Source organism: Prionailurus bengalensis, chromosome E2 (genome assembly GCF_016509475.1).
Source record: "Prionailurus bengalensis isolate Pbe53 chromosome E2, Fcat_Pben_1.1_paternal_pri, whole genome shotgun sequence".
Classification (NCBI taxonomy): domain Eukaryota; kingdom Metazoa; phylum Chordata; class Mammalia; order Carnivora; family Felidae; genus Prionailurus; species Prionailurus bengalensis.
Genome location: NC_057352.1, coordinates 23,159,744 through 23,182,790, shown reverse-complemented (window position 1 = coordinate 23,182,790; position 23,047 = coordinate 23,159,744). Strand labels below are relative to the sequence as shown.

At 48.1% G+C, this 23,047-nt stretch overlaps 1 protein-coding gene across 1 annotated transcript; it reads left to right on the top strand.

The window, feature by feature from the left end:
• Positions 1 to 1,556: 1,556 nt before the first annotated feature.
• CCNE1 (cyclin E1) lies at positions 1,557 to 12,235 on the top strand. Its single transcript, XM_043599125.1, has 12 exons — positions 1,557 to 1,784; positions 2,267 to 2,318; positions 2,432 to 2,519; positions 2,744 to 2,812; positions 6,772 to 6,917; positions 7,037 to 7,172; positions 9,669 to 9,815; positions 10,363 to 10,458; positions 10,673 to 10,807; positions 10,915 to 11,026; positions 11,106 to 11,263; positions 11,556 to 12,235. The coding sequence occupies exons 2-12, from the start codon at positions 2,296 to 2,298 to the stop codon at positions 11,676 to 11,678; spliced, it is 1,233 nt and encodes a 410-aa protein (XP_043455060.1). The 5' UTR covers positions 1,557 to 1,784; positions 2,267 to 2,295; the 3' UTR covers positions 11,679 to 12,235.
• Positions 12,236 to 23,047: the final 10,812 nt, after the last annotated feature.

Here is a 23,047-nt window from a genome sequence, read left to right as displayed (position 1 = left end):
GAGCCCCTGGAAGGTCTGCTACCAGGGACCTGTGGGGATGACACAAGGCGTACTCTTCAATAAGACCTAGGCTGTCACCTCAGAAAGACTGTTATGTTAGTGGGGCAGGGAACAAGGCTGAGACTATAAATCAGGAAGGGTCTTGGGAGTGTTTGGGAGCCCTCTGCTACATGCTGCTTTCTACAAATTTAGTATAGAAGGTAGTTTTTAGCGACCATCGTTCAGTACCTGTATCACTGGCCTGTTAAGCTCCAATAGGGCTTGGTCGCTGTATGTTTTTCAAGAATTCATTCATAAATAGGATTTAAGTGTCTCCCTTCCCCCAGGCACTATGCGGAGAGCTGGGGGATAACAGCAGTAAAGAAGACAGACAAGATAGGGAGAGGGACACCAAACAAGGAAACGGAGGAGCAAGAGTCTTCTGGCCGCAAGTTCTGTCAAGGAAACACAGCCGGGCAAAAAGATGGAGAGGAAGTCCTGGGGAGAGGGATGCTCCAGGTTAAGTGGTCACTGAAGACCTTGAATTTCTTGGGAAGGAAGAACAACCGGAGGTGCCCTCGCAGGGCACAAGCCCCAAGGCCCCGAGGTGAGAAAAGACAAGGGCGGTGAGATGTGAGGGGAGGGGGTTGCAGGGAAGTCTGACAGGATGCGAAGGCCAGGTCAGGTGGAGCCCTGTTCGCCAGGGCAGGGAGTGCGGATTTCATCCCGGTCCGATGCGAGCCTCTGGGAACGGCTTTCAGCTAGAGGGGCTGTCTGAAATTCCAACGTCGTGAAGAGTTTGTGGGGGAGGGAAATACAGGGAAGGTGCTGGGCTGTTAGTTGAATGAATGGCTTGGATGGATGCATGGACGTACCTCCAGGAACAACTGTTCCACCGGCGCCCCAGATCCCGGCGATTGCCGGAGGCACACGTTGTAGGCCAACGACCAGGCGCTGTGACCTTGGGCACATCCCCGCCCCGACTCAGGGGCCGGAACCCTGCGTCTCGGGGGCGGGAAGGAAGTGCAAGGAGGTACAGTACGCGCGCGCGGCAGGCCGACCGACGGCGGGTCCTCCCGCTTGCCCCTGCCAGACCCCTGCCCCAGCCAGAACCCTCGCCGCCTGCCGTGTTTACATTCCCCCACCGCCGGCCACGCGGCCTTTTGCCGCTCCAGCGCCGCTCGGCTCCGCCCCCTGAGCCCCGCGGCCCGCCCCTCCGCCGCGCGCGCGCGCGCGCGCGCCAGACCTCCCCCGCGGCCCGCCCGCCCGAACGCGGCCCCGCCCTCTACCGCGCGCGCCAGCCGGCCTCCCGCGTCCCGCCCCGCGCGGCGCCGCAGCTTGCGCCGCGCAGGCCCCGCCACGGCCCCGGCCCCGCCCCTGCGGCGCGCAGGCCCTGTCACTTAGCCCCGCCCCCCGCTCAGGCCCCGCCCCCCCGCCGGTTCGGAGCGCCTCGGCTGGCTTGCGCCGCGGCGGGGCGGTCCTGAGGGCGGCTGCTGGGCGGGCCCGGGCCCTCGGGCGGCCGCTGAGGGGCTCTGAGCGGCCGGGGCGGGGCGGAGGGTGGCGGGAGGGCGCGAGGGCGGGCCGGGGGCCGGTTCCGCGCGCAGGGATTTTTAAATGTCCCGCTCTTAGCCGGGCGCAGGAGCAGCCGGCTCGGCCGCCAGCGCGGTGTAGGGGGCAGGCGCGGATCCCGCCACCGCCGCGCGCTCGGCCCGCCGCCGCCTCCCGCCTCCCGGCTTCCCGCTCGCCTCTGCCTCTTGCGTCGGGCCTCAGCTCGTGCCGCCTGCCTGCCGCGGAGACGGCTTTGGGTAAGGGCCCTGCCGTGGGGCCGCGGGGCTGCGGGACGGTGCGGCGGCGAGGACTCCCAGAGCGCCCGGGTCGGGCCGGGCCGGGCCGGGGTGGGGGTGGGGCGAGGCCGGGTCGCCAGGTCCCCGAGTCGTCAGCGTGGGGTGCCCCTGTAGGGTGGCTCAGAGACGGATCATGGGAAGGTGTTGAGGGGGAGACTGAGGCAGCTTGAGCCCCAAGGAAGGCGATGGGCAGGAGGTGATTTCCGGGGGCCGTCCGGGCCCCCCCCTCAACCCCCGGTTCGGACCCGGCATCGCGGGTTGGTGGCGGCGCCGCGGGTGACAGGCCACCCCGGGCCCATCGGCCATTTTCCTGACCGGCCCGGGAGGCTCCCGCCGCCGCCGCCGCCCGCGCGGGAGGGGGAGGGGTGTCCGGGGCGGGCCGGCGGGCCCTGGCCCCCCACCTCTGGTCCTCCTCACCCCACTGCCCGGTTTGTGCCCCCAAGGCCTGAGATCTGATCCCACGCCCCAAGCCATGCCGAGGGAGAGAAGGGAGAGGTGAGTGGCCCGGTCGCTGGGGGGGGACGGGAAGGGTGTTCAGCGGTGGGGGAGGGGTGGACCTAGATTTGGGGAGAATTCACCCTGACCTCTGTGCCACCCTGGCTTTGCAGGGATGCAAAGGAACGGGACACCATGAAAGAGGAAAGTGGCACCGATGTCTCTGTTCGCTCCAGGAAAAGAAAGGCAAATGTGGCTGTTGTGAGTACAAAGGAGACAGGTGGGGGAGGAGACACCCCCCCCCCCCAATCTTACCTGGGTACCAGACTGGGCTCCATCCACCACATGTTTATTGTTAGGGGGTTAATGGGGTGCATTTGGCAGAAATGGTGCCTATAACCTAACCAACTTTTTCTCTCTTTTCTGTTTTTGTCTTTGGGTTGTTTGGTGTGTTTCCTTGTGGGGTGGGGGTTGTTTTATGTTAGTTTTTGCAGGATCCAGATGAAGAAATTGCAAAAATTGACAGGACTGTGAGAAACCAGTGCAGCAGTCAGGTAGGTACAGTTGCTAATTGGGCCTAGGTGGAGGGCCTCCTGCTCTTTGTGGGTTAAATTGAGTCTCAGTCTCCAAAACCCTCCTGCTGAAGGGTTTTTCTCTACCTTTGGCCGCAGTACATATGGCTGAGCTCTGCCTGTCAGTGGCACTGACCTCTGCCAGCTTTGGGATTCCAGCGAGGTCTTGTGTTCCTGACCGGCACCTTTGAGATTACAAATATGCGCTGATGTCTGGAAGAACCAGAATGGACATCAAATAACTCAGTCCTCTCCTTTTGCCCTTGAGGAAACTCAGACTCAGAGGAAGAAAGTAACCCAGAGTCCTGTGCAATCAGGGGCGGAGTTCATCCTAGAGCCTTGTCTCTGGGCTGGTGAACTGGGGGGAGGGCTCCTGACACAGAGCTCTTTGGGTATGATGATGGGTGTTTGTGTGTGTTCATAAGCAACCATGAATTCTCCCCATCCATGCTACTGTTTTTCCATCATGGTGCTTAAGGACCTCCATTCCCCCTCCCACCCCCCCTTTAGGTCAGGTTTCTAACTTTTCCCCCCTTCTGGAAGTTCTCAGCCCATCTAGCAGTTACCTACAATGATCACTGCTGTCTGGGGCTCCACCTGGCCTCAGCCAGAATGTTAGTGGAACATTCTGTGTAATGACATACGTGTCTCAACACATTTTTTCAATTGACTAGTCCACTTCTCTTGCTTCTCCTTCATGGAGTTACCGCCAAATTTCCTGCGTGCTCATGATATCATTACAATATCAGAAGCTCCTACCAGAAAAAGCTTGTGTTATCTCTCTACCTCCAGAAATGGCTGGAGACCATAGTTAATGGTTCTAGCAGGGGAAGCAACCTATCTCCAAACTAGTGGATCGGGCCTTCTGACCCTATCACGGATAAAAGCTGAGCAGGAGTATTATTTGAGCTGAGGGCAATGGTTCCAACTAGGTTAGCACTGGGCTGCACATCACTTTGTTGGGCAGTAAGCAACAGCCATAGCTGGCTCTGGAAGAGTGAAGGGCTTTAAAGCAGTGGGTTTGCAGTAACAATTGTGACTGCACATAAGACCTTAGGAATTAGCATTTCTGGGGTGGTCCACCGAATATTGAACTAGGGGTTGATGATTTCCTTCTCTATTAGAAGAAGAAATACTTCATTCACTTTAGGGAAGGAAATGAGACAGCGCATCCCAGTTCTTTCCTTTTCTTTTTCTCTCCTTAAAAACAAAAAACCTTAAGCAATTTGATTTTTGTGGGTTATGATAAAATGGATCTCCACTTTGTGAAACTCAAGGTTGCTTGTTTTCCCAGCTGTTTGAATTGAAATTTCCAGCTGAGAATGAAGTAAAGGCATTCATATTGACTTCTTAGAGTTTTAGAATAGTTTGTGTTCTCAAGGTGCTAGGGTGCCTAAGTGGGGCTGTCTGTGGTCCTATCCCTAAACTGCGGACAGTTGATAACTGTGGTACATGAATAGCCATATCATTTCCCACTAACTAGAAGGAATTTTCATGGTTGTTCAGAGATTAGTGACAACAGGTTTCTGCACATTTTGTAGAGCAGATAGCTTGAAAACTGTCCATCTGTTTACAGAGGAATTTGTTGTCTTTTGTTATTTCTCTGTGTAGATTCATGAAGCTAGAGTTTTGGGGTAACACAACCTTTTTGCCTATTAATGACACAGTTTTTCTCAGGAGTTACAGTTCAACACAGTACAGTAGCCTTGAGTCACTTGTAGCCATTACACTAACTTCCTTATAACTGCTTCATCAAGACCTCAGAAAACCTTTGATTCTTACCTTAGACCTTTCTTAACAAAAAGAATACCCTTTTATCTAAAATCCATTTAACACATCCATTTTGTTTAATTTTTTGCATAAGACCTGACCTTTTGTGTGAGTGAAATGCTGGACTTTCCATGAATGACTTCGCAGAACCTAATTTTACATAAGTAGTTCTATTCTTATTTAAAAGTGGCATAAGGAGTCTGAAGTGATTACAAATAGTGAAAATTGGTCTCTTGCTCTTATCCCATTCCTTCCTAAAGTCGGACGATCTCAACGTTTATTTATTTTTGGGACAGAGAGAGACAGAGCATGAACGGGGGAGGGGCAGAGAGAGAGGGAGACACAGAATTGGGAACAGGCTCCAGGCTCTGAGCCATCAGCCCAGAGCCTGACGCGGGGCTCGAACTCCCGGACCGCGAGATCGTGACCTGGCTGAAGTCGGACGCTTAACCGACTGCGCCACCCAGGCGCCCCTAAAGTCGGACGATCTCACCTCCTTTGAAACCGGGTAGAGGCTCAAGTTAAGGGCCAACTTTCAGAAACATTTATCTGCTGTGGTTCACACAATCTGTCTATGAACCTGCAGGTTAGAAACTGCCACCATTTTATCCCCCAAAGCCTGCTCTCCGCTATTTCGGCCATCTGGCTGTAGAGGGTGGCACCCAGCTTCTGCCTTCAAAACTAGAATTTATTCTTGAATGAAGAGCAACTTGAGGCACTTGTAATGTGACCCTTTTTGAGTCAAGGAAGTGCTATCAGCACGTGATACTAGAGCTGGAAGAGGAGGCTGCCCTTCTGGAACAGCTGTTGGCAGGGGTTGTCATGGCTAATTTGCATGCCCAATTCTTTGCACCCTGGGTGGAGAAGAGCTTTATCCTGCTTTGCTCTCTTAGTACACGGAAAGTGCTCTGGCTTCCTCTGAAAGTGGCTGGTGTGCTGTGATAGCCTCCGTCTACCATACTTTACAGGCAGCACCTGGAGCCCAAGTCCCCCCATGCTTATTTCTAGTCATCCCATTGTCGCTTTTCTTTAGTCAACCTTCATGAGCTGTCTGTGTTAAAAAAAAAAAAAATGCCAAGGCTTCCGTGCTGGTGGGATTGTTACCTGCCATACTGTCAACACAATCACTCTTTATAATTCAAAAAAGTCAATCATAGGTTTCTTTTCAGAGTAGGATGATAAACAGAGTAGCTTTAAAGAGAAAATTTTCTAAATGGCAAAATGACCTTAGTATATTCCAAATATTGAAAATTGAATAATATTAAGGATCTGGAACCTTTACAAGAAAAGCAAATTGTTTGGGTTTTTAATGATGGTTTATTCACTTGTCAGTTATTTGAATCTTATTCTTTGCAAGACTTTGGGGGCAGGATTCAAAAGGTCTTCAGGGGTATCTGGCTTCTGTCTCCACAGACTTCTTAGTATATCCTGTGACCATTCCTGGATTTGGTTTTAACTAGGCAGATACTCTGTTTTGTTTTGAGTTAAGGAAAACAAAACGTCCCCATTATGTAATACCGAAAGATGCACATTCGATGGGTTTTTGTTTTCAGATGGGGAGACTTTAAATATAGATGGTAATCAGTTTACATTTTTGATCTTCACGAGCGTAACTGGTGAATATGCAGTGCTTATGTAACTAAATACTTTTATTGGAAATTCTTTCACTTTTAAGAAATTTTTGTAAATTAGTTGTACTTGTTAAGCAAATTTTTGAGTTGTGACCAGATAATCCCACGAGACACTTCAGAAATTATGCAGTGTCTTACTGGCCTGCAAATGAATTTGTGGTTCGGTTTGGGTCATATTGTATTGTAAGAGGTGTTGGTGTTTTAGCTTAACCTCCCTTGCATCCATCTTACTGCTCAGGTACTTCTTACAAGTGTGACAGTGTGGAGGATCCAAAAGCTACTGACTTTGGAGTTTTCTTAGATATCTACTGTATAGACTCCTAAGTCAATGACGAATGAAACGAAAGCCTGGGGTCATCACTGTGGCTTTTCCTTCGCTGTTCCATATTCATCTTAATTTAAGCCAGAATATATATTTAGGTCTGGAGATTGCTCTGCAGTGTTAAGGCATTTTCTGTGTTGCTAGCTGTTCTACAAATCAATGAATGCAAAAATAGCTGGCTCGCGTCAAACATTTAAAAATACGTTTTTCTTCTATAGCCTTGGGATGGCAGTTCAGTGTGTGAAAACCCCTGCTCCTTGATTCCTACACCTGACAAAGAAGAGGATGAGCCAACGTACCCTAGTTCCACCTGTGGGCCTCAGAGTTTCATGCCCTCCAGAGCCTCACCACTGCCTATACTGAAGTAAGTTGACCACCACGTGCTTTCCAGGTCTCTTCCTCCTTGTGCTCAAGCTCACCGAGTTAGAATGGATGCATATTGACACCTACCTGTTGTTTTTCACTTGGTTGTGTGTTTTGTAGCTGGGCAAATAGAGACGAGGTTTGGAAAATCATGTTAAACAAGGAGAAGACCTACTTAAGGGATAAGCACTTTATGCAGCGGCACCCTCTCCTGCAACCTAAAATGCGAGCAATTCTTCTGGATTGGTTAATGGAGGTGAGCTTGAGTCTTCCTGCTGACTGGAAGCATTGACCACTTCTGGAATCTTCTGTGTTGTTATGATCTCTGTGCGTTTCATCCCATTGACACATTCTGTGTCTCTGAGGCTGTGGTATATATACTACAGCAGTTTAACGTTTTGCTTGCATTCTACCTTAGAATTTCTGAAGTCTCTTTACCTCTTAGATATCTGCTTTTAAGTTGGCATCGAATTTTTTTCTTCAAAGCTCAAATAATTCCAGAAGTTCTATTTTCCACTTAACTGTAAATATTGATATTTGGTCTTTGTTAATTAAATTACTTTTAAATATATCCAGTGGAATGCAGATAACAGCTATTTGATAGCCACTATCATAAGTTTTAAAAATATATGAACAGGCTTATCTTTAACAGAGAGCTTACATTGTTCCTTTTTAACTCTTTAGAATCCATTTCCCTTTCCCCACAGAATATCCTCTTAACAAAATATATCGGTTAATTCTTTTATTGGCCACACTGTCGTACTTCTCTGCAACAATTGATCAAAAGAACAAGTACTGGGGTGCCTGGGTGGCTCAGTCAGTTAAGCACCCAACTTGGGCTCAGGTCATGCTCTCACGGTTCGTGGGTTTGGGTCCCACATCAAGCTGTCTGCTGTCAGCGCAGAGCCCTCTTCAGATCCTCTATCTCCCTCTTTCTCAGCCTCTCCCCCACACTGTCTGTCTTTCTCTCTCTTGCTCTCTCAAAAATAAATAGTAAAAAAATGAATTAAGAAAAAGAACAAGTATTACATATATTGATGGGTAATTAAACATAAAAAGCGATATTGTATGGGCAGTATACCTCTTTCTGAGAGGAAGTGTGGGTGACTCAGTAGTGCCTCAGGGTGCTTCCTGGACACCTCTGTGAGCCTTGGGTGATGAGAAATGGGATGTTCAACATCTTCTGTGATGTTGAAGGACATCTCAGGCAGATCGATTTTGTGGAAAAGGACATAAGGAAGTTGCATGCCTAAATATTCCCTAAAAACAAACTGCTCTGTACTCTTTGGAAAGTGTGTGTCCAGGGGTATTCGTACCCCTGTTATGCTCATCCTAGAATCAAATCCCCTGCTGCCACCATCTATGTGTCTTCATCAGGCAAGTCACTTAACGTAGAATCTTGGTTTTCTCATCTGTAATATTTGCTACCAGTATTTTCCTTGCAGAGTTTATATGGATTAGAAATAGTGTGTATGAAGTGCAGCTTACATAATAGGCAAGAAAAGATAGCTGTTTTTACCATTATTAATTCGCTTTTCTTTATTGGTCTCTGAAAATATTAACATTTTCTGTACTGAGTTCTTTGGCAGGCCTGCTTGAAACTAGAGGCCTTGCAGGTGCCATCCACAGGCCCACTATGGCACATAGACTTTCTGGCCCTTTCTGGGTCAATTTATAATTCCTTGAAGCATTAGATGTGTAGTGTGCTGCATTCTCCCACGCTTCAACTCATTAGATGTTGTGACTGGGAAGTTCTATTTGTATTATGCAGTTGATGCCAAATACTTTAAGGAAGGTTTTTTTCTGAAAGTCCATCAAAAAAGTCATGTAATACCATTGAAAAGATAGAAAAGAATGGTAACTGTTTTGTCCTTGCTGAGACAATACTTGAGGCTTGTGTGCAGTGATGCTGTTTCTCAGCCTCTAGCCCTGCCAGGAAGTCAGCACGCGTGTGGGAAAGGCGGCGCTCATGCTGTGTGCCCAGTTGTGAGCCGGGTGACACAAGTTTGAGAGTTTGTTCCTGAGAGGACAGAAGCTCTAGTTTCACTTCTGATCAGATTGTAATTGTGTTACTTTATGAAAACTGACTTTAAATATGCCCTAGCCTGGACTTTAGAAATACTGTTTGGTGATTGATGGAATTTTCTATTAATGTTCTGTTGTTTCTCTGGTGCCTTAACCCCATGAATTACACTTATACATGGGAAGGCCTGTTTAGGAATAGCAGTTTTATATGTATAAACAGGCATTTGATGGTGGTGATGAGTTGAGGTCTAATATTTCCTTGGTCTTCTTCAGCTCCCTCATGCACACCATTTTCCCCTGTCTCTCAGCAATCCTATGAGGTGGGCAGGGCAGGCATGGTCCTGATATTACAGTTTGAGATAATTATTCACACTTTTTCCATGAAAATGCTGCTGTACCAGGCGATGAACATACCTTCCTTCCCCTGCCTGTGAACATTTGCTCTTACTATTATTATTATTAATGTAGATCATAGAACACTTAATCCTTGTATGCGAGTTCTAGTTTTTCATTGTGTGCGTGCTTGGGGACAAGCAAGGTAACAATCCTTTCAGAAAAGCAAAGTTCTGTCTCTCCTGATTTGGTTATATTGTCCTTCACCAAAACTCATGACAAATGTTTATGTTTTTGTTGTTTTTTGGTTTTTGGGTTTTGTGTGTTGTTGGTTTTTTTTTTTTGTCTTTCTTTTTTCCTCAAGTAACTGTTCTAAAACTTACTGTTTTTTCAGGTGTGTGAAGTCTATAAACTTCACAGAGAGACATTTTACTTGGCACAGGATTTCTTTGATCGGTATATGGCAACACAACAAAATATCGTAAAAACACTTTTACAGCTTATTGGGATTTCATCTTTATTTATTGCTGCCAAACTTGAGGTAAATCATTTTCAAATGTTATGTGGCATATGCCGTTTCTTGAGATCCTCTGAGATTACTGGAAGACGCCAACTTTTTGTCTACGTTTTTCTAATTTGAGGTCATCTAAAGTAAAGATACATGCAGAAAGGGCTAGAAATTAACCAAGAAGTGAGAGAAGTAGTGAGTCTATAAAATGTTTAAGTTAATGTAGTTACTTTAAGCCAAAAAATTGAACTTTGACCCAAGAGGATTAAAAATTTTGGAATGCTTAGAAGGGTGGATGGGCCTAACTTGCAAACATGTTGCTAAAGGTATTAAAAAGGTGAAAATTTCAAAACTCTCTCCACTGAATAGAAGTTGTGTTTATGCATTTCTTTATTGGGGCGGGGGAGTTGTTTCTTTTACAGTGAACACATTTTGACCAGCAGAGTAGCCCCTATATGTATTCCAGGTGCTCCCTCTCTCTTTTCCTGGTAGAATACTAAAAACAATATTTGGATGTACATTATAAGTTAAAACTATTAGAGATTTTTGCTAGTTGTTTCTCCCTTGTATTTCCTTTTAGGAAATCTATCCTCCAAAGCTGCACCAGTTTGCGTATGTTACAGATGGGGCTTGTTCAGGAGAGGAAATTCTTAGCATGGAATTAATCATTATGAAGGTATGTTACAAGTTAATTTTTCAGTCCTTTTTAAAAAATGCATACATAATAGCTTTTCCACATTCGTGTGAGTGCATCTGCCTAGGTGTTCTCCAGCTGGACACATTGTGGCGTGGAACATGGCTTCATTTTGAACTCCTTTAGAGGCCCAAGGGGAGCAGAAATACCTTTTTCTTTTCTCAACCATTGGTCTCTTTTGTCTGTTTTCCCTTAGGCCCTTAAGTGGCATTTAAGTCCCCTGACCATTGTGTCCTGGCTGAATGTATATATGCAGGTTGCATATCTAAATGATTTATATGAAGTGCTCCTGCCACAGTATCCCCAGCAAATCTTCATACAGATTGCAGAGGTAAGTGGCTCTGTTACCTCTGTGGGGCTGCCTACCCCATCATTAGATTAACTCTAGAAGGGATGTATGTTGGCCATCTGCCTCAGTGTTCTTTTTCTTCTCCATAGCTTTTAGATCTTTGTGTCCTGGATGTTGGCTGCTTAGAATTTCCCTATGGTGTACTTGCTGCTTCTGCCTTGTATCATTTCTCTTCCTCTGAATTGATGCAAAAGGTTTCAGGTACGTTGGCTTTCCGGTCCATTCACAAGGTGTACTAAACTTCCAAACCAATTGAGCCTAAAATTTATTTTCGTTGCAGGGTATCAGTGGTGTGATATAGAGAAGTGTGTCAAGTGGATGGTTCCATTTGCAATGGTCATAAGGGAGACAGGAAGTTCAAAACTTAAGCACTTCAGGGGAGTTCCTGCTGAAGATGCACACAACATCCAGACCCATATAAACAGCTTGGATTTGCTGGTCAGTAGCCTTCCTCGTTTCCCAGATAAATTCCTTAAAACTGCTTAAATAGCCTCTTCACTTTTCTTCAGGCAGGCTCCAGATATCCCAGAAAGAGTCCAATTCTTTTGGTTCCTTAAAAAAGAAAATTGTGGTCAGTAGATGCTGTGTCTGAATAGCATGTAGACCAGAGACTTTTAGATCATTCTTTGCTATTTTTTTCCCCTCATTTCCTTAGAAAAGAGCACACAGAACGCGAAGCCCAAAGGATACACTCTTCCATTTTAACATTTCTCACTTTTGTTCTTAACAGGACAAAGCCCAAGCAAAGAAAGCCATATTGTCTGAACAAAACAGGATTTCTCCTCTCCCCACCGGGGTCCTCACTCCCCCACAGAGCAGCAAGAAGCAGAGCAGTGGGCAGGGGACAGCGTGACCACACCAGCATTCTCCACCAAAGACAGTTGTGCAGAAGTGCCTGCTCCAAGTTCTCTTCTGTGCACCGCGGCAGAGGCCCGCATTAGCTTTTACAGACATTTAAATGGAAGAGCACGTCTCTTCCGCAACCGAAGTGTTTCTGTGGATGGCATTGGACAGGGAGAAGTGTTTTTTATTGAACGCTTAGGTTTTTTAAATAAGTGGGTCAAGTACACCAGCCACCTCCAGAACACCAATGAGTGCTCCAGATGCTGCTAAGGAGGGTGATACTTGACTTGATTGACTATTCACACAGATAACAAAGGCTTGAAGTCGAGGAGTGCCACATTGCTGTTGGTCTCCCCTTGGGTGTTCTGGGTTGTGTCGTATTGAGTGGAACAGGTGGTTGTGAGCATTGTGATGTGGAGCCCACAACCAGCTGTGCTGGGGGCCTGCCCTTTTCACACTATCAGTTGACAATATACAATGCCTTTTATGAACTGTTATTTTGTAAGTGCTGCTATGTCTATCCGTTTTTTAATAAAGATAACACTGTCTTTGAGACAGCTGGTTTTATGAGCTATGTCTGATCATTTAAGTTAGAAGTCACCTTTGAATGTGGCTATACCAGGTTCTCTTTTTTAATTTTGTACTTCTTGAAGCTCACACCTTTCAAGCAAATATATTTAAAAGAAAACTTTTGACATGAGCTCTAGGTGCAGCCTCGAAGGCCTCCCATGGGTCCCCTGAAGTGGGAATGAGGCTTCCATTTGGTATTTCTCCCACAGTGCCCTGGTCAGGGGCGGCTCACTGGAGGGCTGTGGCAGTAGTGGGGGAGTCATGTCTGCATCCGAGAGGATTCCTAGGTATAATTTCTGCCCTAGGACAGGCCAAAGGACATAAAGAATCTGTAATTAGTGTTACTTAATGCTCTTCGTCCTTACACAAATCTTAACCTAAAGAACTTTTGTTTGGAGAACTTGTTAACATGATGTAGCCTAAAACTATAGTTTGAAGAAAATGTAACACTGTATGTAGCTCAAGGCCAGATGTCAGTGTACAGTCTGTTCTGTGACCATCGATACAGTCACCATGGGCCTTGCTAATGGAGGAGGCCACTGTCCACTTTAAGGCCTAATGTGTACAGTTCACATTGCATTTTGTTGAACATTCTCATAGTGGTGGTCATGTCAGGTTTTGTGTTCCACTTCCTTGCAGTGCTTTGGTGTATGGGTTCATAAAAGGGAGGGTGAATGAGCAAATAAATCCCACTTATTTTGACTCAGTATTTTATCTCATTTTGCAAAATCGTGCCTAAAGTAGAAAAACAGCCATTTTAAAACTGTACCATATTGTAGACGAAGTGGAGAGAGACCCTACTCTTTTCACCTTGTGATGTTCTAGTTTTCTAAGCTTTAATACAGTTTTCCTAATAAATGCATTATAAATCTACATGTAATGGTATTTAGTCAAATGGTACTCCTAGCTAGTTATTTCTTCATCTTAGGCAGAGATGTTCCCACCTTAAAAAGCAGTGAATTTTATTTTATTTTTTTTAATTTTTCAACGTTTTTTATTTATTTTTGGGACAGAGAGAGACAGAGCATGAACGGGGGAGGGGCAGAGAGAGAGGGAGACACAGAATCGGAAACAGGCTCCAGGCTCCGAGCCATCAGCCCAGAACCTGACGCAGGGCTCGAACTCCCGGACCGCGAGATCGTGACCTGGCTGAAGTCGGACGCTTAACCGACTGCGCCACCCAGGCACCCCAAAAAGCAGTGAATTTTAAATGGCGATCATTTGGAAGTAACTTGTTGGAAAAATCCTGAAAATGGTTAATTTATACTTGGCATTTTCTATGCAAAATTGTGGCACTGAAAAACATTTCTATTTCTCAAAGCTTCAGGTAAGTGTGAGGGCTTGACACGTGAGGTAACTGGTTTGAAAGCACGTTTGAAGTAAACACTACATAGGCTGTTTGGCCCTTGTATCGCGGAGCATTACCGGATCTGCTGAGATGAGAATGCCTTACATGTAAACTTAAGAGTGTTGCATTTCTGGACATCGGTGTTTTGTTTTTGTTTTTATTAAATGACAGTGTGGCCATGGGAATCACCTGGGCTCATGAAGGATGAGTCCTGGATGGATAAGTGGAATTCATAGTAATCAATATTTTCTGTGGCCCTGCCAGGAGCCCTAAGAGCCACTAGTAAGGAAACTCAAGTTTCCCTGATTTAAGGAGCTCCTTTTGCTAGTAGTTAGTACACACTTCACTGGTTGGCTCTGCATACCCAACTGCCAAGTCAGTCTTGTTCCGCAATTCGGCTAAAACTAGGTGAGTCCCGCTAATGCCCGACAGACATCAGGGGTGGAAATGGCAGCTCTGGTCAACCTGGGTGGACAGACACTCTGAGGCAGAGACGGTGAGCAGGAAGGACCCGGAGAAGGAGGTGACGTGGCCCCTTAGTCTAACTTCCTTGTGTTACAGGAGAAACTAAGAGTAACTTATTGACCAACCATGAGGGCTGATTGGATTGTGGTAGAGCAAACCACATCCTCACATCCTGCCCCAGCTCGCAGTTCGCTGGCTAGACCTCACCAGAGCTGCTCTGGCGTCTGCCGAAGAAAGAAAACACTGGTCTTCGGGTAGTGCGTGTCAAAGGCTTTCCAATGCCATCTTCCCTGGGTGGAACTTGGACAGCTCATTGTTTCATGGGTTTTATACCAAGGGGATACATGGACTTTAAGTTCCTAAAGGCAGATAAGTAAAGCTTTTGAGCCCTTTAAGGTTTGGAGCACAGTGCGAGATCCACTTCTAGCCTCTAACTCAGACACAAACGAGATTGGAGTTTATTCGGGCAAAATTAGGCTGTAGCTCAGAGCAGAGTTGGAAAGAGAAATCAAATCTGATAATGTCTAGTCATATTTACCCAACCGTGCATTTTCCTACCACATGTTCAACATTTTGAAATTCAAATCACATTTATACCTTGGACATTGTTAGAAGACTATTTTTATCCCTGCTGTAATCATCTAATTTGCTGATTACAGGTCTCAAATTGCCACAGAGAACTCAATTTTTGAAAGAATTGTCCTGTTTGATCAAATATGTTATTCAAGCAATGCAGTCATTTGTTCCACAAGGTTACCTGCCAGGCAGAGCTAACCAGGAGTAATAGCATTAGAAACCTATACTTAAAATCAAGCATTAGCTAATCTGCCTGTGACAATAGAGTCTTAAATATAATTTGCTGCAGATACTTCAGTCCCTGCACTGACAGACAATTGCATTTTGTATTCAATGAGCATAGATTTTTCCTAACTCATCCCAATTCCAAATTTAACTCCAGAAGACTCTAATGTGCTCAGTTTCACAGGCTTACCAGGTACTATTCCCCAGGAGCCTCAGATGGGAGGGCAATACTGTCCTGCATTAAATAAATACTCCCTCTGCCACTCCCCCCCCCCCCGCCAGCTGTCTTTTAAATCGCTTCTCCTGATCAATGCCAATTCCAAAAACTGTAGCACCTGACTGTGCAGTGAGTTCTATTCTGATGGGGGCTTCCCTAGGATGATATGAGGCGCCCTCACTTGCAAGCTCCTGCTGCGTGCTGGGCATGCCCAGTGCTGGAGACCAAAGCAATGGGGTACAGGCGTACAGCTCAGGTGAGCCGGGGAGACCAGGAAACAGCTAGAATCCTGGAGTCTGGGGGCACAGAACGGGTCTGTTGCAGGGGCAGTACTTCTGTTCAACAGGGGGTTGTTTTGTCCTCCCCTGCAGCCAGTGAAGAGCCATCACGAGCCAGTGGAGGAAGTGGGAGATGAGGCAGAGGAGGTGACAGAGGCCACATCACAATGAGCTTTTACGTGTCAAGCTGGACACAGGCCTGATGTCCCTATATGTATGGACAGCAGGGAGCTGGTGTTTGTGAAGAGGATGGTGATGTGCTCAGAGCGACGTCAGGAGGCAGGAGTTGAAGAAACAAGCCCAGAGTTCTGCCTCCACGTGCCCTGGGAAAATGACTGTAGTACATGCATCAGGAATTTCTGAACGGCCCTGCATGAAGGACTTCCCAACATCCCTTTACAGGCCACAGTGACTTCTGCCTCTGCACCTCTGCCTGTCAACCCATCCAGTCAGCTAGATCCTCACCTCCTGCAGGAGACCACTCTTGTCTGGCCCACACTGATGTCATTTCTTTGCTGAGCTCTGGTGTCACATATACCTTCTGTCTCCCGAGCTTTGGGCTTCTGTCCCCACGCACCGCACACCGCCCTCACCAAGGCCACCCAAGACCCCCACAAGGCAAACCTAATGGCACCCTTCAGGGCATCTTTGCCACACTTTGTGAATCCTGCCCCCCCCCCACCTGTTCCCTTAGGAACTTCTCACTTCTCTGATTTCTCTCTCCCAGGCCCCCAGCTACACACCAGGTATCATTCCTTCCAGGCACAAGGTGGAGGAGCCTCAGGTCCACTGCCCTCAGCATTCCAGCCCTGGGCAAGCTCACCACTCATTTGTCGCCTCCTCCTGTGCCTCCCTGGCTCCCACTTTGCATCTCCAGTCTGCCAGGCTCACCCTGCTCCCCACCTGCAGAGCCACCCGCCTGAAGGGTGCCTCCACCTGTGCATCATCGCAACGAGCATCTTCTAGGGGAACTGCTTACTTCACTTTCCATTGTTCATACACTCAGGAAAGATGGGAACTAGGATACACAATACACATAGGAAAACCACTCAGTTCACAAGTCATCAGGGGAAGGCAAAACAAAACAGCTCACACGCATCAGACAGGCAAAAATGTTTAAGTTCAGAAAATACTACAATGACTTACCAGATTCGCCAAATCGGCTTCACATCTTTTTCTTTTAAGGACTATACCAGTGAAGACTCCATTGAAGGGCCCCCTTGTCTCCCTCCCCAGCCCCGTCAGCTTTCTGTCTCTCTTTCCTTCTCAGAGGAAACAATCACTCTGAGGTCAGTGTGGATGATTCCCACACATATTTTTAGACTTTTATCATTTATATTTGGCTCCATAAGCAATAGCCTTACAGAAACACTGCCCTGAGTGTCTTAAAAATTCACACAAGTGGAATCAGACCTTACATATAATAACACCACTTCCTATTTTCTTTCAACATTATTTTCAAGTTATACCCATGCGGATGCACGTAGGGTTGGATTCATTTATTTTGAACTGTGATAGAGTTTTCTTGTGTGAATATCTCACAGTGTATATATTCCCTCCCAGGCCGGTCCACACATAGGTCACCAATTCCTTCACCGTCACAGACAATGCTGCAATGAACATCTTGTGCACACGTGTGCCATGGGTGTGGATTCCTCCGGGCACATTACCAGACCTGGAATCGCTGTGTCAAAGGCCATGTGCTCCTGCAACTTGACTAGATGCCGTCAGCTAATTCCCCAAATTATGCCAATTTATCCTCCCAGCCAGGGAGTGTGAGAGTTCCTGCCTTCCCACATCTGCTCTAGCACTTGGTACCGCCATCTTTTCTTCCCATTCAAATTGCTATTTTTTTAAATGTTTTATTTATTTTTGAGACAGAGAGAGACAGAACATGAGCAGGGGAGTGGCAGAGAGAGAGGGAGACACAGAATCTGAAGCAGGCTCCAGGCTCTGAGCTGTCAGCACAGAGCCCGACGCGGGGCTCAAACTTACAGACTGTAAGATCATGACCTGAGCTGAAGTCAGACGCTTAGCTGACTAAGCCACCTAAGCGCCCCTCAAATTGCGATTATTTAACTTTCTTGGTTTTTCTCTGATTATGGAAGTGGAACATGTTTGTTATAATAAATTAGAGTACCACAAACATGTACAACCTCGAAAGTGAACCCCACCCCCCGCCCAGAGATGCCATTCTTTTTTTTTTTTTTTCCATCGTTTATTTATTTTTGGGACAGAGAGAGACAGCATGAACGGGGAGGGGCAGAGAGAGAGGGAGACACAGAATCGGAAACAGGCTCCAGGCTCTGAGCCATCAGCCCAGAGCCTGACGCGGGGCTTGAACTCACGGACCGTGAGATCGTGACCTGGCTGAAGTCAGACGCTTAACCGACTGCGCCACCCAGGCGCCCCAGAGATGCCATTCTTAATAGTTTTCATGTTAAAAGAGTATACCTTGCTCCAGAATTTTTTCTATGCATTCAGTAACATATGAATAGACAAAATGTTTGCTGGTTTTTGTACAGGGCTACTTCGTCTGATTGTATCTCTTAAGTAGTTTAAAAGGCACATGCCCATACAAACTCACCCCCATCTTTTTATTTTTCAGTGATTGCTTGCCTATTGATTTCATTGCTTAGCACCTGATTGCAGGGCCTGGCACATGACAGGTACTTATTAAAAATATGTTCTCCCTGAATGAATGGGGAGATGGATGGATTCTTACATGTGCAGTCACTTTCATTAAATTTTTTACTTTTCCGTGTCCAGGAGAATACCTGCTATCTTCCATATGCAAAAGACCAACATTAAGATCGAAAAGCAAGACCTTAACAGAAATGAATGAGACTGCTGTTACTGTTCTAGTGTTTTTTCTGGGCAAAGGAGCCCCACACCAATGAATTCTAATTCCTGGAGGGGTCGCAAGGGTGGGACGACATACAAAAGCTCAGGTTCCAATGCATCATCAGAAAGACAGCTAGACAGAGAAATCCATTCCCCCAGTTGTCCAGAAAGTTCTCTATGCCCCTCTTGCTAAGCACCTAACCAAATTATACCTTGTTGTAGGCAAGGAAGGAGCACTCAGTCCATGTGAGATGATGCCTTGGTCTGAAGCACTCCCCTGAAGTTCTGTGTCCTCCACCCACCCCAGCCCCCTCCAGCTCTGTGCAGGAGTCTGGGGCTGTGGGTCTTGCACTGCCAAGTGGGGTTCTGTTGTGTTTGGGCCGCAAGGAGGTTTTGAAGCATTTGAGCTGACCTACAACTTGGGAGAGCTCACACAGAGCTGTGGCTGCCCAGCACCCAGCAGGGCACCAGAGTTCCCACCACCCCTGCCACTGGCTTGGGGCTCCCTGCTGCTGATCCTTACCTACACACTGCCAATCTTCTGCAGAAGACAAATAGCTTGCACCCCTACCTCCAGCAAAAGTGAGAAAACAGTATGGGTGAAGAAAATAGAAAGGTTCAAGAAAAGTGACAGAGCATCTCTCTCCCTGGAAGCGTCGGATATTTGAATATGTCTAACACCAGGACAAAGTATCTTGGTGTCCAAGGACATGTTCTTTACCTGCCTGCCTCCCACGGGCACTGTGTTTGATTCCTGGATTTTCAGTAGAGTCCTCCCAAGGGCCATGGGGCTTTCAGCTTACCTACTTCGGGCTTGGGTTTCCTCATCTGCCCAGCGAGCGGGAGGCCACAGCATGTTCTCTCAGTGCGAGCCCAGCCTCTCAGGGGTTAAGAGCTGTTTTCTGTTTCTCTTCAAACAGTCATCCAGGTGGTGATGAAAGACGGGTTTGCGGTGTTTTTAGGTTTGCAGTACACTTCAGGGAACTTCCCTGCTTCCTGTCATGCAAAGGAGGTTTCTTTCTTTAAGGCAGCAAGGCTGGGTATGGGGCAAGGGCGACAGTGCACAGGCCAGAAGTCAGACTGGCAAGCAGGTGGGCTGAAAGCCTGCCCTACCTCCCCCGGTCCTCTAGGCTGCCTGGTGACCTCAGGGTGACCTTTGACACTCAGCCTATGTACCGCATGCCAAGGCCAGAGGTGGGGCAGGTGTGATTCCCGGGCTACTTTCAGAAAAAGCCCCCCGCCCCACAAAGGCTGGTGCCTGAAAGGGAACTGGCCCTGCAGGGTGGCCCTCGACATGGTTCTCGGTGGGAGGGACCTTGGGCCAGGCTTTGTTCTTCCTTGAATGGAACCTTGTGCTGCACTGCTAATTCTGCCCTGGGAGGGAGAAAACGGAGGCATCAAAAGACAAATTGCAGCAGAAAAAGATGAGTTTCCAGATCCTGGGAGTGATTTTCTGCACGGTTCATTTTAGTGATGTCCAGGGCAATGAAGAGAGAGGGCTTGTCTGTGGATGAGATAGATGCAGATGCCAATAAAGAATTCATGGAAGCACAAAAGGCGGGCTGGGCGGGTTTTATTAATTATATTTCTTTTATCCTCATAACAATGGCATGTCAGTAATCTACACTGAATGTGCCCAATTGATGCTAATGATTTCATCCTTTTGTTTCTGTGTTTAAAAAAAAAAAAAAAAAAAAAAAGGTCTGTCTGCCCAAGCTAGTCAGCCCCAGCGTGAGCCTGGAGCCCAGCAAGGCCCTGGAAGAGCCTACTCTGGGCCCCTCTCCCCATCACTTTTGTACCCTGGCAATGCCAGCCGCAGTCTTGCCTGGCAGTGGGCACTTGCTGTGTCCCCAGGCCCTGCCCCCACCCCCATTCTGCTTTGCCATAATTCCCTGTACAGGTACTCTCTGACGGGTGAGGAGTCCTCTGGGGGGAGGGACGGGCAGGGTGTGTGTGCGAGTGTGTTTGAAGCAGTATTTCAGAGCCAAAGGACCCCTCTTGGTGCACCTCAAATCACATTCCTCACCCCAAGCATTCGTTTTGGAGAAAGAAAAAAAAGCAGGCTATGGATTGCTTTCTTCCCACAATCCCTGTCTATTGGCATTAGATTTCATTATCTGGCATAAGTTAGGAAAGGGTGTGTGTGTTGGAGCACAGTGGTGACGGAAAGAGCCACCAAGCATTTGCCCACGTCTGTCATCGCCCTCCCACCCTGGAGCCTGGGAGGAGTGGTCAGGAATGGCATCGAAGAGTTTCCGAACGGAGATGTGCTAAACCTCTGTGTCCTGCTCTCTGTCTCCCCAGGACCATCGCATCCCGGGCTGCTGCACACATCTGGCCCAGGACAGGCCCAAGGAAAGCATCTGGGCCAGAAACAATGTTTCCTATTACAAATTAACCAGGCAAATGTGCACACCTGATGCCTGTGTTGTTGTTTGGAGACTAGCTTCACTAGCACAGGATGCATGGGGTGGTGCACAGGCTGTGAGCAGCCGATAGTTAAAATGAGAGCCCCATGCCAGGATGCTTACCTGGAATACCCCAGAAAGGGCTTTTAGAATGGGGATCGGATGACCCTCCTGTCCCCACTTCACAATGACACCTCCTCACTCCCAGACAGCCTTGGTTTGTGGGAAACTAGAGGCGGGGTGGGGGGTGGCCAACTCCTCCTGCACCTTGGACAAGGCAGTTCTGGAATTTCCATGCAGGGGGAATCATGGCGTCCTGCAGCTGGCACTGGGGGCCGTGGGCATACCCTAAGGATGGATGTGCTGCTGCATGTCCATGGAGGTCGTTTGGGAGAAACGAGCGACAAGGGAGGGGGTCAGAGATCCTCCTCGTCCCACTCTGGCATTGCCCACCTCCGCCCCCCTGACCTTCTACCCTCCAGATGTCCTCCTGGAGGGCAGTGGGAGCCAGTTTGCCCAGCTGGTGGTCTAAGTGCCTCCTGGCACCCTTGGTGACACCAGTGCTGAGAAGACCGACCGGTGCTGCACGTGCTCACTCACCTCGAGCAGCTTCTGGACTCTCCACTGCTACAAAAATATCAGCGCTGCCGCCCCAGCTCTGGGCAAACGTCTCAGCATGACAGCCTGCAAAGCAATCCTGCATTTGAATTTCATCTACAAATCCTGGTTCCTCCAGATGAGCTCAAACCTGCACAGATGGCCCCTCAACACCAAAAAGTAAAAATAACGAAGCTTGCAATTCCACCTCCCTTTTTCTCCGGGCAGATGTGCCGCTGCACATTTCAGGAGGTGCACAGCCCATGGCCTGGCAGCAAGCCCTCTCCTCCCGTATCTTCTCACTCACCACTTCTGGCGTGCTGGTGGGCAGCAGCCATGGCCCTTCAGGGTGTGTTTCTGAAAGGAGTTCCGGGGTGCCTGAGCCTTTGGAATGGAGCAACGGGGGCAGGGTAGGGGAGTTAGAGTGGAAGCTCATCCCTCACTCAGCTACCCAAGACAGGCCAATACCACCATTCATGAATGAGATGGTCCAGGGAAGGGCCGAGGGGTTGGAGCAAAATTTCAGGTAAGGTGAGGGGCAAGAGGCTGTCGTGCATGCCAAGTTCAGGGGCAGGGTGGAAGAGGGGAAGCTCTGCGAGTTCCTGATTTTCTGAACCCCTCCAAACCCCAATCAGCCACAGGGGGTTTAATGACTCATTCATTCTTTCCACCAGCATTCGCCAAGAGCTTCTATGGCAGGCCCTGAGGTACAATTACAGACAACACAGACCCAGAGAACATACAGTCAAGGGCATCTCTGGGCTGGGAGGCTCCAGAGTCACTGGTAAGGAAGGCCAGAACAGGAGACCAAGAGAGAGACCAGAGGATACAGGAACCCCCTGGCAGAGACTCTCTCGCGATAACCGTAGGTCAGATCCACCTACGAGGATGAGCCATGTGTCCCAGACCCCCAAGTCTCCGCCTTCTCATCCAGAAATGGTGGCTATGGTCTTTGCTCAACCAGATGGTCAGATGACTTCAAGATGTTCAACTGCAAGTGAAACACAAGTCAAACAGGAAAATTCATGGAGACTTCTGTCTGGATAGCCCAGGGGCATACCTAACCTGTGGGCATGGCTGGATCTGGGTTTTATATGGTCCTCAGGAATCTGTCTTCTCTCTTGCTCAGCTCTGCTTTGTCCTATGTTTACCTCATCCTCCGTGTGGTACCTGCCAGTATCTCTAGGCTAATATTCCTACCAGCAAGCACGTCCTTCTCAGAAGCTCTAGCCAAAGTCCTGAGGATGACTCTCATTGGTCCAGTGTGGGGCATGTGACCATTCCTTCTCTAATCAGGATGTGGTCAGGGGGACACAGTGCTCTGCCTGGCCAAGCACAGGCTGTGTGCCTGGCCCTGGCGCAGGGCTGGAGTCAGCCCCACCTGATCCACCTGACTCCATAGAAAAAGCCAAGGGATGCTGTTCTGAGAAAGTAGCAAATACAGTAACAAACAACAGAAACCCTCCAAAACAATGGTTGACAGCTCTGAAGCTGCTGCAAAAATCCTGCTTCCAACAACAGGATTCTTCTTGCTGCGGGTGTGTGGCCACTGTCTGTGCCAAGCCCAGGATGCAGAGAAGGTTCTGGACATCCCCTGTGAGGAAGCCTGCCCCAACACCTGGCCTCAGGGGTAGAACTACACACCACTGAGGTCTGCCTAACCCCCCAAGTCCCCCAATTTTCCCTTCTGGTTTCTCCTAGGTCTCCCTGTGTTTCAATTTCCCCTCCCTTAAACTAGCACCTGTGATCCCCCAGTCTGGCCAGGAGGAAAAAGACAGAGATCAGCAGGGTACTCACTAGCCAAAGCCCCAGGCCTGGGCCTGTCCTGCACAAAGCCTCTGTTTGAGACCC